Source organism: Thunnus maccoyii, chromosome 9, assembly GCF_910596095.1.
Source record: "Thunnus maccoyii chromosome 9, fThuMac1.1, whole genome shotgun sequence".
NCBI lineage: Eukaryota > Metazoa > Chordata > Actinopteri > Scombriformes > Scombridae > Thunnus > Thunnus maccoyii.
Window position 1 is genome coordinate 7,612,760 of NC_056541.1, and position 17,934 is coordinate 7,630,693.

Here is a 17,934-nt window from a genome sequence, read left to right on the forward strand (position 1 = left end):
TACTTGCTAATCATTCCTTGCATCATACTGGCTGCTAAGGGATCCCTTCCTAATGCACTTCCAGCCCCGTCCAAGAGTACATTGTAAAGTTTATCTGAAGTTTATACGAGGCTTCAGCTGTCTCACGTAGCCAAATGAAACAGATCTCTTCCAAAGTTACAGTCATTTTAGCATAAAAGTTTCTTTTTGTGTTCCCCAGTGTTTCCTTGTTGAGTTATGATGGAGGAACAGTAGCACAAAGAGGGAATTTTTCACTAAAAAGACTAACTTTGGAAGATATCCACTTGATTTGGCTGACTGCTGCAGCCTCATATTATCTTTGGCTAAAGATTTGAATGTATTTTTTATAGATCAAGGACTGTAGGTTTTGTCCCTCATTTCTTCCCCTGGAAGTATGTTAGAGAGAGAGATCTTTTAATGGCCAGTATAACCAGGAGGAATGATTACAGCAAGCAAAAACTGTTTCAATGTTTATACGGGCACCTGACTGTTGTTTTAACACAGACATGAGATCTCAGAACATGGTGACATCACCAAAAAGAAATCCTAGGTTAGCCAGGAGGAGTAAACAAAGGTGAACAGTAAACTCATTTGTCACACTGTTCATTGTAAACATTCATCACAGTTTATAGAATGACTTTCTGGTTCAACTTTGACCGACATACCTACCATAGGTGTCTTGTGCAATGGGGAATTATTATAAACAAGTGTGTTCACTTTCAGTTTTGACTCCAAAGAAAGTACTGAACTGCTTGTTTACTATGCGTATGATGTCTTACTGCTTGTGTTTCTTGCTCTGTTGGATTTTCTTGTAGTGTTGCTGTCATGTTTCTAGATCTCAACAGTTGGTTAGGGTAGTATATTATTGTTTCTGCTAGAAATGATGGATGAATTAATAAGACCCAAGTTGTAATAAACAGCAAATTTTTTTTGTAATTTTAAACAGTCTTTTTGCATACAGATGCACGTTCCATTCACCTCTCATTCATTCTCTGCTTCTCTGTCTGTTTTCTATTCTTTCTCCTTCTTTTTTTGTCTTTCTTTCAAAGGATGTAAAGCTGAGCGATGTTACAATAAACATTCCTGAGGGTGTCACCCACCCGGAGCCTAATTAGAGGCCCGGGAGGCCAAGCAAGATGGATGACGGCTGTGTGTGTCAGCGGAGAGAGACGAAGGAGGAGGGGCTGTGGTGCTCCAGCGGCTGCTGGTTATGTGCAGGTGGCTAGATGTAAACGTTAGCTTTTATCTTGGCTTTGAACACGGGGAAGCTCAGGGGCCTGTACAGGTGTGTGTGTGTGTGTGTGTGTGTTTGTGTGTGTGTGTGGGTAGGGGATGAGAGTTGAGAGAAGATGGTGGTTGGGGGGTTGTTACTGGTACAGATAGAGCCAGAGGCAGTCATTTGTCAAGGGGATCCCACTTCAAGTGAGCTTTGCTGGGGTCAGAGAGTGACACTGTAATGTGTGTTGTGTTATGTTTGCAACCCCTAATGATGTGGATCATATAGACACTGATGTGGCTGCGTGGGGGTTGTTGGCCGGGTCGCACAGACTTCAGACAACAACCAGATGCTTTGGTTGAGTAATTGTATTGACTCACTGTGTCCCCCATAGGAGTAGATGCAAGACGTTGTGCGTCAGTGTGTGCCAGTCTGTTTTGTTTTTAATTAATGTAATGAGCCAAGTGATGGCAGAGATTATTTTGGTAGTGAGGAGAATTATACCGACAGCAAACAGTGACTCATTAGTGATGTCAGAGGAGGAGACAAAATCATCATCCTTTATTCTTGTCTCGTTGCTGCCAAAACAGAAAAAAATAACAGAAAAGTCTTTTCATCAGGGTGCAAGACTCATTTCCCCAAGTGCCCAATTTTAGCCACAGAAGCAAAGTCTACAACCACATAACACACTAGTTTTAAAGGATCAGTTCACTCAGTAACAAACAACATATAGTTTTGGTTTTATGTACTGAGGTTTTAAGATATCCTTTTGAGCCTTCTGCTGCCTCCCAAATATTGCTTTTGAAAAACTTCCCATTGTACGCTGTTAAATTGTTTCAACAGCAACGTGTGTTCCAGAAACAATATTACTCTGGATAACCCACAGAGTAGTGGACTGTGATCAGTTCTCAATGGAACTACTCTCTACCCAACTAAGAATTTCTATCAAAACCGATTAATCTGCTAAACTAAATTCATTGTTTTATGCCAGAAATAGTGAAAAATGCTGATCACAATTTCCCAAGGTTGTGTTCAACCAACAGTCCAAAACCTAAAGATATTCTGTGTACCATCATATAAGACAAAGAATAGCAACAAATCATTACAAATTTTCAGTTGCTGGAACCGCTAAACATTTGGCATTTTAGCTTGAAAAGTGACTCAAATGATTCATTGATTGTGGAAATAATTGCAGATTAATTTCCTGTGAACAGTGTTCACAGCGAGGTCTGTGGATTATCATGAATAACCGGGACACAGTGTTTCGAAAAGAGACTGACTGGGAGTGAGAGATGCTTTGATGAAGAACAGTGCAAAACAAAACGTTAGAGATCTTATGAGTTATTATGGGAAGTGTAAGTGAGGAAAAAAAACCCCGCAGTCTCGCGCAGCTGCTCGCTCGCGCTGACAGAGTGCGAGCACGTGCACGAGCGCAAGCAACAGGATGCTAACTGCAGCTCACTTAATGGCCACTGGTGTCACTAGTGAGAAGGAATTTCTGATTCTTACATATAGAACTTTTTTTAAAAATTGCAATGCTGTGAGCACCACAAATTAAATGTCATTCTTTTTTTATTGTATTGAAGTGGTTGCAGAAATGTCAGTAACTCAAAACCTGGAATAATAAACAGAAAAACTGTCTTCATAGCGAGATACCACTGCAGGAAACTGAGGGAATATGGGTTTGTTTTTTATTTTTGCAATTAGGGTTAACTGACCCTTTAAATTCTGTGCTCTCTCTCTCCCGGATGAAATTAAATGACGTATTGGGAAGAAAAGTCATACTAAAAAAGCGCCTCGGGTACATTGCGAGCACAGATGGATGCCAACAACAAAAGCATGGAAGGAGGAATAGCTTTGACCACAAAGGGGAGAAATGTGGCATTAAAATTCAGGGACAGGCACTCATGTTTACCCAGGAGAGAACAAGGACATGACATAGTCTTGGCTCCTGAATTCGTGAATTCAAAGTATCTGGGCCAACTTCTAATTCAACTATGCATAACTTCCCATCGGTAGGCAGGTCAGGGATACCAGTGTACTTTCTGATACATGTCAGTGGATTATTCTTGCTGTGACCTCCAGCCTCCGTCTTGCATAACTCATCAGGTAGAACACACTGGCAGGGTGAAGGGCTCAGCTCTCGCTGCGGACACCCATGCTAAAAATGCACACACACGGTACTTTGACGAACTTTGAATACCTGTTGTCTGACGTTTTCAACCTACAGTCGGACCTGTCTGAACGGCAAAATGCCAAAAAATAAAGTGTGAATGTCGTGTGTGGAAGTGCTGAGTTTTATCTGGCAAGAGCAAACATACAGAACAGAATTACAGTAACTCCAGCAGACCACAAGGAATGTGGCCGGGCAGCCTGTTCAGACAAGCCCAACATGTGATCACACACACACACACACACATACACACACATGCACGCACACACACACACAGACACACACACAGAAAGAGAGAGACAAAGAAGACAAAGGGAGCCTTGCTACCACAACTGCATCACAACATCACAGACTGATAGCAGGGAAGATGAGAGGTAATGACTCCAATTCAGGTTCATTTTCATATGGACACATCTATTTTCCCTCAATCTGAGGGCCTTAAGTCAGCTCTGTATGAGCACAGACTCTATCCTAGATAAATATTGATAATAATATATAGAATACAGTGGTGGAAGATGTATTCAGATGATTTACAAGCAAAAGTCAGAAGTCTAGAAATTAATCAGTTCATAAACAGAAAATTAATCTGTTTAACCGACTTCTTGAATGTGAATATTTTGTGGTTTTCTTATGATTCAAGTTAATCTCCTTGGGCTTGGTGAGAAAAAAAAACATATGAATAAGACATATGGAACTATCACTATGGATTCTCGGAATTTAATTGAGAAAGTAATTGCTAGATTGATTAATAGATGATGAAAATAATTGTTAGTTGCAGCCCTATTCAAGTATTACCTGCCACATATACTTTAAATATCAAAAATAACGTTGTAGTGTAATATTATTACACATTAAATTATTAATTATTATCAATATACAGATGCATACATGGGTTAGACACATTTTAAAGTTCTAGCTAAGTGAGGTTGAGCTCATACTGTATATAAAAATTAATTATATTTTATGAACTAATCACATGTTTTGGTGGTATGTTAAATATTAATCTGCAAAGTAACTAGTAGCTTTGAAATAAATGGTCTAATATCTCTGAAAAAGAAGTACAGAGGTGAAGTAGTAGAAACTGAAAATACTCAAGTAAAGTGCGAGTACCTCAGAATCATTCTTAAGTACAGTGCTTGTGTAACTGTACTTACACTCCACCCCTTATTTGAGATTTGGTGCATATAATGTCAGATAGTAACTTTAGACTAAAAAAACAGCTGTCATGCAGTTTCAGGAAAGGTTGATGACAGCTCAGTCATAGCAAAATGTCAGTATGATTATAATACCTAATTTCACTGTAATCTAAGTGAGTTTTTTTTTTTTTACTATCTCTGGGCCACACACTTACATTTCTCAAAAGGGCACACGTCATGCTAGATTACTTTCCCAGTGCACTCCATCTCAACCCTGTCGGTTTTGGCAAAATAAATGTTGGACTTACTTTCTTCGAGAGTGGTGAGATCATACTGTATTTTCTATTTTTAGGATCCTGGCTGCCTTTGGTTTGGACACCTCTTCATAGTGCTGCATGATACTCGCAGTGAAACACACGAGGGTGCTGTTTTACACTTAAGATGGGAAGAGATTGCCAGTCTGAGATAGAAAAGAGGTGAGAAGCTCACACTCTGTGCACCTGTTTCTATCTAGTGAATGAGATAAGAAAAACTTAAATGGATGTGACGTCATTCAAGGAGTACAATTAGTATTTTTCCACATCCTGATTGTACATTTAAATCTATTGAGTTTCCTTTAGGAAGGACATTTCTGCAATATTATTAGTCTTTAAATTAATGTCTGAAATTGACATGAAAATAATTTGCTAATTTTTTTATGCAACTCAGTTGGAGAAAAAAAACTTTTCACCCGTCTGTGGATTAGAAAAATACTGTGAAACATGTGTTTGACTTCCAGTTATTCCCACCAAAGGTTTTTACCTCTATTTAATACATGTTAGCAAAAAGACAGACAATATTAAACAACATATAGACTGTTTTTGAAGTTCCTTTCCACCAGCTGGAACAAATTTTGAATTTCTACTTCAGGAAATAGTTAACAAGTAAAATAATTTCAACATAAATCAACATGATACAATGCAGGATCATGTACAAATCCTCCTCATTCAATTTCCTCTCTTTTCTATACTATAGCCATAAACATGGTGTATTGCTGAGGTCTTTGTGTGCAGTTTAGTACTGAGCATGCATGTCATAGCCCAGAGGTTCCCAAACCTAATTGACCCCCAAGTAGATTTAAACCTCACCATAAAAATCAACACAATACACCCATAATATTCCACAGGGGACTTATTGTGTGCCTCTGGTACTCCAATAACTGTCAAAGTTTATGGTTCTGGTCTTCTGTGGTATCTCTTGAATGCCTGTAATCACTATAGGGACCTAATAGTGAATACATAATGAACTTTTGGTGCTTTAGTTTTTACCTTATGAAATTCCTATAATATTCCTATGATGTTCTGTTGTATTATAACGTTATTACAATAGGAATATGCAGTCTTTAAGCGGAGAAGGCGGTTTACACTTTACTAACCTGCTGTTCACTGCAGCACTGAGTCCAGCCTCCAACCCCAGCACCGCCACCCTCCCTCCACCTCCCCTTTTCTTTCTGTTGCTTCCCCAGCGCTGCAGGTTGAATCTATTGCCCCTATTTCCTGTCACATGGGTTGGAAATAGGATCCCTGCTTTCTACTATCTAGTCCCGTCTTTGTGGTGTCAGTGTAGTAGTTGCAGCTGAAGGACCTGCCTTGAAGTTCAGGGACTTTTAACGTCGACCAAAGTGCGACTGCTGCACAGACCCGGACAGTCAGTCAGCCAGTCCAGCAGCCCGCCGGTCTGCGCATCCGTCCGTCAGGCTGCACTTCACCTGAGAGCCAGTTCAGACTCTTTAATCACACGATGGATTCCTGGACAGTCACCTCTGCTCTTCTTCTCGCGGGGTTTATTTCTTCCGCGGCTTTCAATCATTTCGAGACCGGTGAGTTAAAACTTTTCTTCCCTGTTGTTTGCGTCCTTTCTCGGGGATGTCTTCCCGATAAATATCTGCGTTGTCGGCAGCGTCTCCAAAGTTGCTCTTTTACGCGCCGGATAGGAAAAGTACGACAAGATCATTGTTGACTTCCCAAATGTGTCACTGTTAGCTCACACAGAAACATTGAGGTATATATTTGAATGTTATAGCGATGTTTGCTCATTTCTCATCGAGCATGTCACAGATTGCAATCGCAGTAACTTCATTCATCGCTTTTGGTTCAAATCCCACTACGGCACTGCTGCTTCCCAAACTGCATGAGGTCTTTAATTTGGAGGTTTCAAGAGGGCAGCCAAAGCAACAAAAAAAAAGGAAATTGGTTTGTTGTTATTCGATGAGTTTAAAGACAGAATGTTGAGGTATTTTTAGCGGAGTGGCTCTCCACACCTACAGGGTAAACACTTCTAGTCCATACCGTATCCAAATGTGTCCTCAGACTTATAGACAAAATCCCCCTAAAGTGGAGGTGCATGTAAATCTATAAAAGGCTTAGAAATAACCAGAAACCCGTGTTAAGTTGTTTTAAACGCTTCGACGGGCTTGCAATCCAAACCTGCAGCTTTTACGCACTGACTCCCAGTCTCCAGCACACTCTGCGCTTCTTGTCCTGCTGTGTTTACCTGCTCTGCATCAGCTCGGCATCGTAGCTGATCGATCACAGTAAAGTCTTATTTGATTTACCATATTTTCAATGGATATGGTCAAATAAAAAAAAACCCTATGTCCTTTTTTAATCTCCATAATAAATAAATTCTTTTGGCTACACTGCACTGCAGGTTATGCGTTTTTAGTTGACCCATACAGACATCAGTTCCCCTCGAAATGAACTTGAAACCCTCAGCGTAGTCATCTGATTAACATCCATTTAATTTGCCATCAAGTTCAGACTAATACGCAGGGATATGCTCGAGTCTGTCTGCAGGGCTTCAAAGTTACAGCCGGATCACCATTCAAAGCTGCCGTCCCAGAGAAAAATTTGTTTTAATGTGAATATCTAATAATGATGACCACACAAACCAAGCTTCTCCTTGCTGTAATTTGTGCCGCGTTTCATGTCGAAGCAGCAAATCCTCATGCTTTCCTTTTTAATTTTTTTGTCTCTTAATTATACCCTTGGATTTCAAATTAGAGGGTCCACCATCTGGGCTAGTGCGTAAGTACTCCCATGTGTACCTATGTATTAACAAAGTATTTAAAGCAATGGTATTCCCCCTCATAACACTGGGGAGAAAAAAGGCCAAGTTTATGTTTAGTTTAAGTCAGCTGTGCCATATTTACTGTACAGTAAAACAATAATTTCATGCCTCTACAAGAAGTCAGTCCCTATGTTGTAAATGTAAGAGAGATGACTGTTTTCATGCTGTTTTTTGCTATATTTTGGCCAGATGCCCCTAATATGTTTAGACTGTGCAATTAAAAGGTCAAACTGGATGTGAAACCTGACAACACCAAAAGGAAAAATCCACCCTAAAACCCTTGTGTACTTACAGTAAAGACACAGCAGTTAGTTAAGCTTTCATTGCTGTTTAGTGGTCTGTTTTTTCTTACAACCACAGATTACTTGTTAAAAGTCTGGAGTTGCCATAGAGTATATTAGCAGAAAACTGGTCACATGCTAACTGGCCACTGGTCAAAGAGTCAGAGTACTGTACAAGTCAAGTTCTTTTTAGATGTGCAGTTTTGTGCTCATGTTTAACAGGAGAAATGTATCGAAGGAGATGGAAGTTTATGGTTGATGCAACATGTTCGTGCTCTGGAGATTAGTGCAAAGGCATTCTGGTAAAAGCAGGACCCTCAGGGGAAGTGGATTAGTCAGGTTGAGGGCAGACAGGCTCTCCAAAACAAACAAAACAGAGACATAACTCCTGGATTGCACTGATTGATCTGGATATTGTGTTATTAATGTGGTTTAGCACCATCCAGATGCATTCATACGAACGTGAACAACTCTGTCAGAAGAATCCAGGACATGTCTGTGTGGTATGAAGACGAAGTAAAAATGCGGGCATGTGCAAATATGAATTCTTAAACGCAGCAGACTTTTCCTTTAACTGCTACAGTCATGCAGCAGTTTATCAATGCACTGCAGAAAACCTGCCGCTGTTGCTTTTGTGACGGAGCGTCTAAAACAATTATACTGAAGTGCTTTCATTGTCCTGGTAGACTGCAGTGTCACATCAAGCTGAATTGTATTAACAGCAAAAGTGTTTTTCATCCTGCGCTGAGGGATAATCATGTGCTCGAGTGATATGCACGCACACACACACACACAGGCAGAGATGTATATGCACGTTCACACATAGTACGTGAAGAGGAAAAGAGTGAAAATGTAGCTGAAGGTTACAGATGACGTGTGGTAGTTGTATCGGTGGAGCAGCTAAGTGCCTTTATGCAACCTATGATATGAGAATGACTCTTCATCCATGCAGCACACTTCATACTGTGCGTTAGTTAAACACCGACTCTTATCCATAATGTATATGATCTATCATCCAGTAAAACACCTGAATTTAGAGGCTTTATAAAAGAACTCATCCAGACTCCCACATGCTGTTTTGTCTGACTGCGGCCTGCCGTTGTTCACTTGGCAGCTGCTTAGACCCTTCACACAAATGTACACACAAGTGGAAGCTGAATCCTGTCAGAGCTGTCAAGATGAGGCGTAATTGAGTTGCTCCGTAAGCCGGTAATGATGTAGCTGATGGTGTTGGTGTCGCGAACAAGCTCGAGCTGGTTAATCAGCGGGGAATTATTTTGTTTCTTGATGTTCCTAGAATGACCGGTCTTACTGGCAGACTGGAGATGCATGGCTCTGGTGAAAGCGGTGGCGAGAGTCCCATAGTGCATCACACACATGCTTGTGCTTCTCTTGTTTATGTATATGATGCAACATCCCATTGAAATGGAGGCTGGGGCGGCTTTTTGATGAAGCTGGCAGTGTTGCTGTTACATTAAGGTGGCTCACCTTTAAAGTGATCCATTTCAAATTCAATAGCAAGCTGTTTTCCTGTTTGCACTTGCAAGGATAACTTATGTCCCTATCTATCTTTGTGGTTCCCTGCCTGGGGTTAGAACAAGATTAAAGTAAGTCATTTGCTTTTCTGCCATAAGTTAGATGAGAAGATTGATACCATTCTCATATCTTTCGGTTAAATATGGAGCTGCAACCTGAAGACAGTTAACCTAACCTTACCCCAGGTTTCAAAATACTGTAGACAGGAATAAAGTTAGACCATGTTTGTTTAAGCCATACAAAAACAGAGATGTAAATATGGCAATTTGTCATTTAAAAGGCTTATGTGCCAATTGTGACCTTTTCTTTGCTTGGAGCAGTAACTCCGCTCATTGTCTTGCAACTGTTTGTGGCTAAGTAATACTCCAGCACATAAGCTTCCCTTCAATGACAAATTGTCATTTTTACATTTTGGTTTTTGCACAGATTAAATAAACAAGATATAACATGTAAATTAGTGTACTTTAGAGGTGCTGGTAGGAGGATTTTGGTACCTTTGGACAGAGCCAGGCTAGCTGTTTACAGTCTTTGTGCTAAGCTAAGCTAACTGGCTGCTGACCGTAGCTTTATAATTAAATAGACAGATATGAAAGTAGCATCGATCTTACCACCCAACTCTCCGCCAGAAACTGATTAAGTGTGTTTCCCATAATGTTGAACTATTACTTCAGCAATCTTTGGATTTTTCTTGGCAAATACTGGATAGTTTTACCTATTCAGACCCTCTAAACATTATTCAATGAAAGAATCTAAGAATGGTTGAACTGCTCAAAGTCATATGCGACCTGTGACAAAAGATTGTAAGCAGGTGTTGCTTGCAATTTCAATGAAAGTGTCACAAGGCAAAAATGTTAGGAACAATTGATCTATCTGAGCCCACTTTTCAAAGTCAGAGCAACATGAAACAAGTGGAGTCACAACCTGTGTGTCTCTGGACTTTCTTTCTATTACTTTCAAAGAAAAACAGCTTTGGCTCTGTCAAGCAGAGACCTGAAAAGGGCAGCTTGTGACATTTTGGCAGTATGGAAGGCACTCTGATTATGAGATCACAGAAGGCAGAGCTGTCAGAAATGAGGCTAGATGAAGAAAACATCAGGTTAATATCAGCAATGTGCTCAACCAACTGAATCTTAGACTGATTGGAGGAGGTGAGGAAGTTCCTTATAGGACTTTTTTTTTTCATCTGCAGTCTTTGCCAAGTCTACTTAGCTGGAAATGCATGAAAAAACTTGTAAGGCCACACTGGGAATATTTGCAGTGGCTGATTTCTGTGCAGTTAGGTATCTTATCGAACTAACTTATGGCAGGAGAAGCAGATAGATTATTTCTATGCTGAGCCAGAGATATTTAAGCTTTTTAAACTTACTCAGCACGGGCACTTTAGTTTCTTCCTTGAAGAAGTGCAGACATCAGATAGAGTGATGGGTTGATGAATGACAGCATGTGTTGTGATTTCTCTTTGTAGCTTGACATGCATATGAGCTGCTGCATAAACTGGCATCCCTCTGTTTCATCTGGCAACCCACTCTCTTTCCTGCTCCCCGTCTGATCGTTGTCCAGCAGGGCACGGTGTTGGCCTGGACTCTGTCAGATTCATCGCACTCAGCCGCAGACGGAACTGGGCGTCGCTGTGTGGTGCAGCAGGCGAGGCGAGGTGGCCGGAGCGTGGTTTAAAACATTGCACGAACTCCTGAGCAGTAGCTCACACAGAGGTTTGGATTGTAGTTTTTGGTCCTGGCAACAGTTCAGCTGCTGTGTTCTCTAGGTTTGATGTGTGATTGATAGGAATCTGCAGTGGCTACATGGCTTATGGTTATGGTTATTTTCAGATTTTTTAGCTTAACATCAAGTTTAAAAAGATGTGTACGTTTGTGCGTGTATACGCTCACCTGCCTGCGAAAAAGCAGGCAAAAGGATGCCAGAAGCTATTCAACATTTCTATGTATGCAAGTCAAGGTTTTTGTCAAATTTTGACATCAGTCTGTCAGGATGTTCAGTGTTTTGTGTGTTTGCTTGTGGACCTACCTGCATATGTGTGTAGGGCTGCATCTAGTGGTTATTTTTATGATTGATTAATCTGTTGAGATTCAAAGTTCGTTCTTGACCTTGGAGGCAGCAGCTGAGAAAACGATCTTACCACAAGGTTCATTTGGGGCTTTTGATCATATCACATGATCTTCATCAGCAGATCAAGTTAGCACTTTGAAGTGGACATGTCCGAATCTGATCCGAAATATGCAGGACAACCCATGGAACAACCTTAGCAATGAAGGCTACGGGGATATATGAGCATGCGAAAACAATCTGATGTCATCATGAGGAGGAGAGGTGACATTGCAAACAAAGCGTTCAGAGCAGGCTGAATGTCTTGAATGACTTTCATACATTCGTTCACCACAAGTTTTGGACCTTTGACCATGTTTAACATAGACATCTGACAGCATAACAATATATAAATAACAGAAATCCTGTTGATTGCTTTTATGATAAATCAATGAATAAACCTTTAAAATATCAGAAAACTGTAAAAAAAAAATGGCCACAACAGTGTCCCAGAGCCCAAGGCGGTGTCTTTAAATGGCTTGTTTTGTCCGACCAACTGTACCATATATAGCAAAGAAAAGCAGCAAATCCTGATGTTTGATGTCAAATTTCCTTGAAGGACAATAAAGAATCCATCTATCTGTCTTTTGCCTTTAAAGATTTTTTGAAGATTCATTTTCTGCCACTTTACTGATCGATGAATCACCTAATAATTTCAGCACTACATGTGTGTGTTTGAGTAAAGTTCAAATGTGAGGCAGCTGTGGCCATCTGGAGTCTCTATAAACTTCCAGTATTCTTGGCTGCTCAGGATTTTAAAGGGGCCACGTCAAGTGTCAAACCAAGAAGTCTCACATGCTCTATCTGATGCCCCTCCTCCCATCAAACCCACCCCCCCCCCCACATACACGCACACATATACACATACACACACACACACACACATGACCGTCCATCTCTGCCCAGACCCTAACTCTTCCTCATACACCCAATCACCATAACTGTCTCGACTTAATCCACTCTCAACTTGTAAATGCAGTTTGTGACCCCTACGACAGAGGGATCTTTGTGACTGTGTGAGTGTGTGTGTGTGTGTGTGTGTGACAGAGAGGGAGAGAGAGAGAGAGAGAGAGAGAGAGAGGGAGAGATACTCTGAATCGTCTGTAAGATAATAACAGACCATCTTCAGCCGTTTGAAGAAACATGAGCTTGTGTTGGCAGAGGTGTTTGCGATGGAGCGTTGCTTTGAGGAGAGACAGCGGGTTCTTAAAGAGTTTAACATAAGGGCTTTTGGTGTGCGGGTAAACCCTCTGTACTCAGTGTAAGGAGTGTCAGAAGGCATTATGGGAAGAGGGTGCATGGGGTCTGGGTCTCAGATGTGGGCCCTGCGGTCCCCCCCGCTTTTCCGGTTCAGAGATGGAGATGGAAACCTCTCCTCTCCTGGTGAGCTTCTGTGTAGCAGACACAGTTCAGACAAACCACCACAGCAGACTTGTGTACTTTAGTGAGTGTCTTCATGATTAAAGACGTGACCAGTCAGAGTTTTAAGCCTCCAGAGTGAGGACATTTTTGCAAGGCAGGTTCATTTTGGTCCGGACTTCTTTCAGGATTTAGGCTTATGTTTAATTTAGGCTCAGGACTTTGAGTTAGGGTTCAATTTAGGATTAGATTTTTGCAGTAATTTAAAAGGACAAATTATTAAACACCTTCTGTCACTGAACATCACAAGAAAAGTGTCAGCCTGCTTTAAAGAGAAGCATTCATATATTAAGCGCGAAGGCGTTCATCTGCTGATGAAGACAGTGAGATGTGGTTGAGAACTCTAGAAAAATATAGTAAGTTGACCTTGAGATAATTGCAATGGAAAATGGATTACACATCATTTGGAAGGGGTTGTTTGTAGTGATGAAATCAGGGAGGATTATCACGCAATTTTGCAATTTCCCTCTTGAGCGTTTCAGCATCTTTCCGCTCATCATTACAACACACAACTTTACTGTTTTGTAACTGTAGCTCTGATAAACTCACTGTATACTTACCTGCCCATCATTTAACACCATTAGCTTGTTAAGTTAATGGAGAATTTAGCTGCTAAATAGCCAGATACGTAGCTCAGTATTGGACTTACAATCATCAGATGGCAGGAAACATGAAACACCAAATTAACGCTAATCAAGCTCTGTGTTTTCTGAATGTGTAAATAGGCTATTGTTTGCATGTTCACCATAACGTCTGTAATGTCAATGTTGTGTTTACAGCTTGTTCCACCTCCCCTAAGTGGCCAAAAAATCACTTAATATTATTTTTTATTGTGCATGTGGCCTGTCGAGGAATTAATTAAACCAATATAGAAGATATATCCCCTGCACTTTGACTTCCAGTGCTCACCTCAGTGAAAAAAATCTCCTTGTATCATATTCCTTTATGTCATATTTTGTATACAATCTTGTATATGACACTGGAAAAACTTAAAAGCAAATAACATGAAATGGTTGATTGTGATGATTCAAAAGCCATGTCTGTAACAGTTTGATCTACACTCCCAACATGGATATAAACAGTTATTCCCAACAAGGTGTGGATTAGTTCGACAGTAACAGTATCTATTTATTTACAGACAGAAGCTGCTACTGAGATTTTTCAAATTAAGTTATTTTGCCCTTTGAGTGCCTCATGCCATGTGACATTTATTCCTCTTGTACTGGGTTTAGCTCTGGACAAAATCTTCATACCTCTGCATATCACACCAAAACTATTTGAATGAATATTTTGCACTCTGGGTAAAAGGAAGCATAAGTTTTGTAACTATTTTTCTCTCTGATAATATGAGTCCCCTGCCTTTCAGTCAAGGGCATGCAAAAGTGTCAGCATCAATCACAAGACAGAACAATCTTCCAGGCATACATGGTTGCTTTTACTCTCTATACTCTCATCAGTCATTGGAATGATGGGTAAGCTGACAAATGGGCTAATCTCCCTAAAACATTTGTATCATTTGGTTTACAGTCTTCCTTTAAATGTCCTGCAGGTTGCATGCAGGTTTAGTCAGTATGTCCTTATTGTTTTCACAGTAAACCCAGCCAGCCTGTCTCCTCTTTTGTTGTGTCCATGCATAATCAGCTGCACACAAGCCCATATGGAGCCCTCATAAATCTTCAGTGGAATGCCCCAAGAGGTTAAGTTTAGCAAGACAACAAAAAACACCAACAAAAACCAACTTTGCATATCGACTCCAACTGCCACTGGCACTGTGAAGTGACTGAAAACAGACAAGGCTAGAGGGTTATAGTGCAGATATGCTAAGATGCTACTCTGCTCATAACTGTTAGCTTAACAGTTAGCTTACTTTACTTTAGATGTACTTTAGTTTACTTTAGCTTATTGTGTACATAACCTCAGCAAGGATGCACATGTGCTTAAGTAGGCAGCTATAGCTCATCTTGCTAACAGAGATACCTGAATGAAAATTTTAGATCAAATGATTGATGCAATGAGATTATTAGTCAATTGATTGATCAGTTGACATTCCCTCATTCAAGCTTCTCTGCTGCTTTTCTCTTTGCTGTAAATATAATATCATTGGGTTTTTGAGTGTTGATTGGACAAAACAAGGGAATTATGATGAGAATGTTTCAGTATTATTTGACATTTGATAGACTGAACAATTAATCAAGTAAAATCTAGAAAATAATCAACAAATCAATACAATTTGGCAGCCTTTCTACAGCCTTTCTATAAATATCACATAAAATGTTCCGCTAAAAAGTATGCTTCCAGGTTCACATAAATAGATTGACACAGATGATTGTGGATACCTCTTCCTCTGAACATCACCCAGTATTGTTGTACATTTGTATGATACTTAATGGACCATGAAGTAGATCACAAACTAATCCATAGCTGATTATATAAACCTCTTTATTACTCAAAGGGATGAAGTGTGTGAGAAAATAGCCTCATCTTGTGCCTCCATGACAGCAACACCAGCTCACAGAAGCTACCTAGTTTTGATAGATGAGGAGACACAGAAAGTCGCACTTAGTGACAAAACCAGAAGAGTAGAAAGTTTGAAAAGGAAGAAAATAGAGCAGAGCATTTTCCTTTTTGCATATCCCAACACTCATGATACCCAGCATGTCTTGACTTGTGAAGACAGGCCAAAGTTTTGAAGAATTCCCTCATTTACTTGGCTGAAACTAAGTGGAATCTGGCTCAAGGTTGGTAACAGAAGAAGAGAGAAAAAAAATACTTTAGGTAAGAAATGTGTGCCCCTGTGTCAAGCTTTTGCCCATTTACTTCCTGTTGACCTCTGGGTGGTGCCCTGCGAAGGTCAAGTTGCGGGCAACGCCCTCGTTCTTTCATGCCAAGGGATTGGACCGCCCAGAAAACCGCCAACCACTAAGACGGAGAAACAGACCTAGTTATTATAAACACAATCATGCTTATTATCATGCCGCTGTGATTCTCGTCCTGTCGTGTTCAAAGGCTTACATTTGTTTGATCACAGTACCTCTTTCTGTGTCACTCCCTGCTCTCTCTGTTTCTCTTTTTAAACTTCCGCTGAGTCTTTTTTTTCTCTCACCTTGTGCAAATCACCACCTGCTCAGGCGGTTGGTTGGACAACCCAGCATGCAAAACAGCCTTGCCAGTTCCAGCTTCAGGAAACATGATGGTGATAGGTAGCCCACCTCAGAGGTGACGAGGCATGACGGATGCGATAGTCATGTAAAGCACAGATCGCCGAGAGAAAGAGGCGTCCCCAAACAAAGTAGTGCGAGGTTGAGTGTGTCACTCCAGTCCCTGATCCACGGAGGCGGTCCCGTGAGACAACATGGAATTAAGCTGTCAAGCCGCTGCTGGCTGTACACAACTGTCAGGCTTGAAACAGATAAACAATGTTTAGGTGGGAGAGTGTACTCATGTGGCCAGAATAGTGGTTTGTGAGGTTTTGTTTCTCAAAGGTCAGTCAGGACCAGTCAGAGTATTTTCTGAATGAACTGTGACATGTTAGTTTTGGATGGAGCTTTCTGAAACAATGCAACATCTTCCACAACTCTCCTCGTCTCAAAGCCATCTAGATTTTTCTCCCAACTTTTTCCCTCCTTCTCTGTCAACTGATCCACCGCTCTCTTCTCTTCCTCTCATTCGTACATTTTAATACTATTATGCATGAGCTGTGTTCCCTGGCCTCTCCGTGTAACTTGACATTTGCGTATGCATGAAGAGACCCACTCCAGTCAATGCCGAATGACATTCTCTCTCAGCTTTGGTGGTGCAGTCAGAGCCCATCAGCTGGAACACACTCCAGGGCAAGGAGGGTAAATCAAATAGTCAGAGAACAGTAATGAAATACCATAGAGCCTTATGTTCCTCCATGAATTCTATTAACTTTCAAACAAACAATTGTTTTCATTATAAAAACACAATTTAATTCACAGAGAATGGAATTTTAAGTTTTAAGGCCCCAGGGAGCAAGTGAGTGATGCATGAAAACATAAGACAAATATAACTTTCTCCCTTCAACATAGGATTCATATAATGAAGTGAAATCAATAGAGCTGCCCCTTAACAGGCGACCAACCGCCTACTGTCTACTGTATGAGAAGAGTCTTAGGCCATATTCAGACCAAATCAGGCAGTGCGGCGGAAACGCCAGTCCTCCCATTCATTTGAATGGGGGTAGTGCATTTAGGCTGCAGGGGTTTTGGCCACAGCGGTGTGGCGCCGCAGCGGCGCTGCAGCAGCTCTGCACCAGCCTGTGGCGAGAAAGTTGATCCAGAATCAACTTTTGAAGAAATGCTACCCAACGTTACGCTGTGGTGGCCAATCAGAGCCGACGATCAGACTGATCAGAGCTGTATGTACAAAGACATTACTAGAAGGAGGGGGGGAGGGGGGGGGGACAATTCTCTTTGTTTGTTAAAAGTAAAATTAGACTTTGTGGTTGGCTTCCTGACTCATTTTAAAAAAGATGAGAGAAAAATAGAGAGACAGAGAGACAGAGAGAGCACCAGCGAGCACGAGGGAGAGAGCAGCTGTGGTCGAGTGAGCTAGAGAGTGAATGAAGAGAGGGAGCAGTGGTAGCGAGAAAGCAGGTGAATCAGATCAATAAAATTTTGTCTGAATACGGCCTTAAATTTGGTCTGATTTGGTCTAAATATGGCCTTAGACAACCAAGTTTTCATTGGTCAGTTAGTCACAGGAAAAAAAAAAACCCTTCAAACTCCATTCAGGAGTTACACCTTGCCAAGATTAGATCAAATCTTAGTATGGCTTGACTGTGTATGAAACGCTAGAGGGCTTTTAATTTGAAACAACGGATATAGGAAGTAGCGACACGTGGCGTCACCCGGCCGAGGCGACCAATGAAGTCCGCTCAAGGCCAACGAATGGTCATCACTCAGTCAGTGACTCAGTCTGCTGTGATAACAGAAGCATTGA

The 17,934-nt window shown here is 41.0% G+C and overlaps 1 protein-coding gene across 2 annotated transcripts in view; it reads left to right on the forward strand.

Moving 5' to 3' along the window:
- Positions 1-5,412: 5,412 nt before the first annotated feature.
- kremen1 (kringle containing transmembrane protein 1) overlaps positions 5,413-17,934 on the forward strand; it is a 61,544-nt gene continuing 49,022 nt past the window's right edge. For both annotated transcript variants that reach the window (XM_042420165.1, XM_042420167.1), the window contains exon 1: positions 5,413-6,383. In XM_042420165.1, coding sequence (XP_042276099.1) covers positions 6,305-6,383 — 79 coding nt within the window. In that variant the 5' untranslated portion in view covers positions 5,413-6,304. The remainder of the gene's footprint in view (positions 6,384-17,934) is intronic.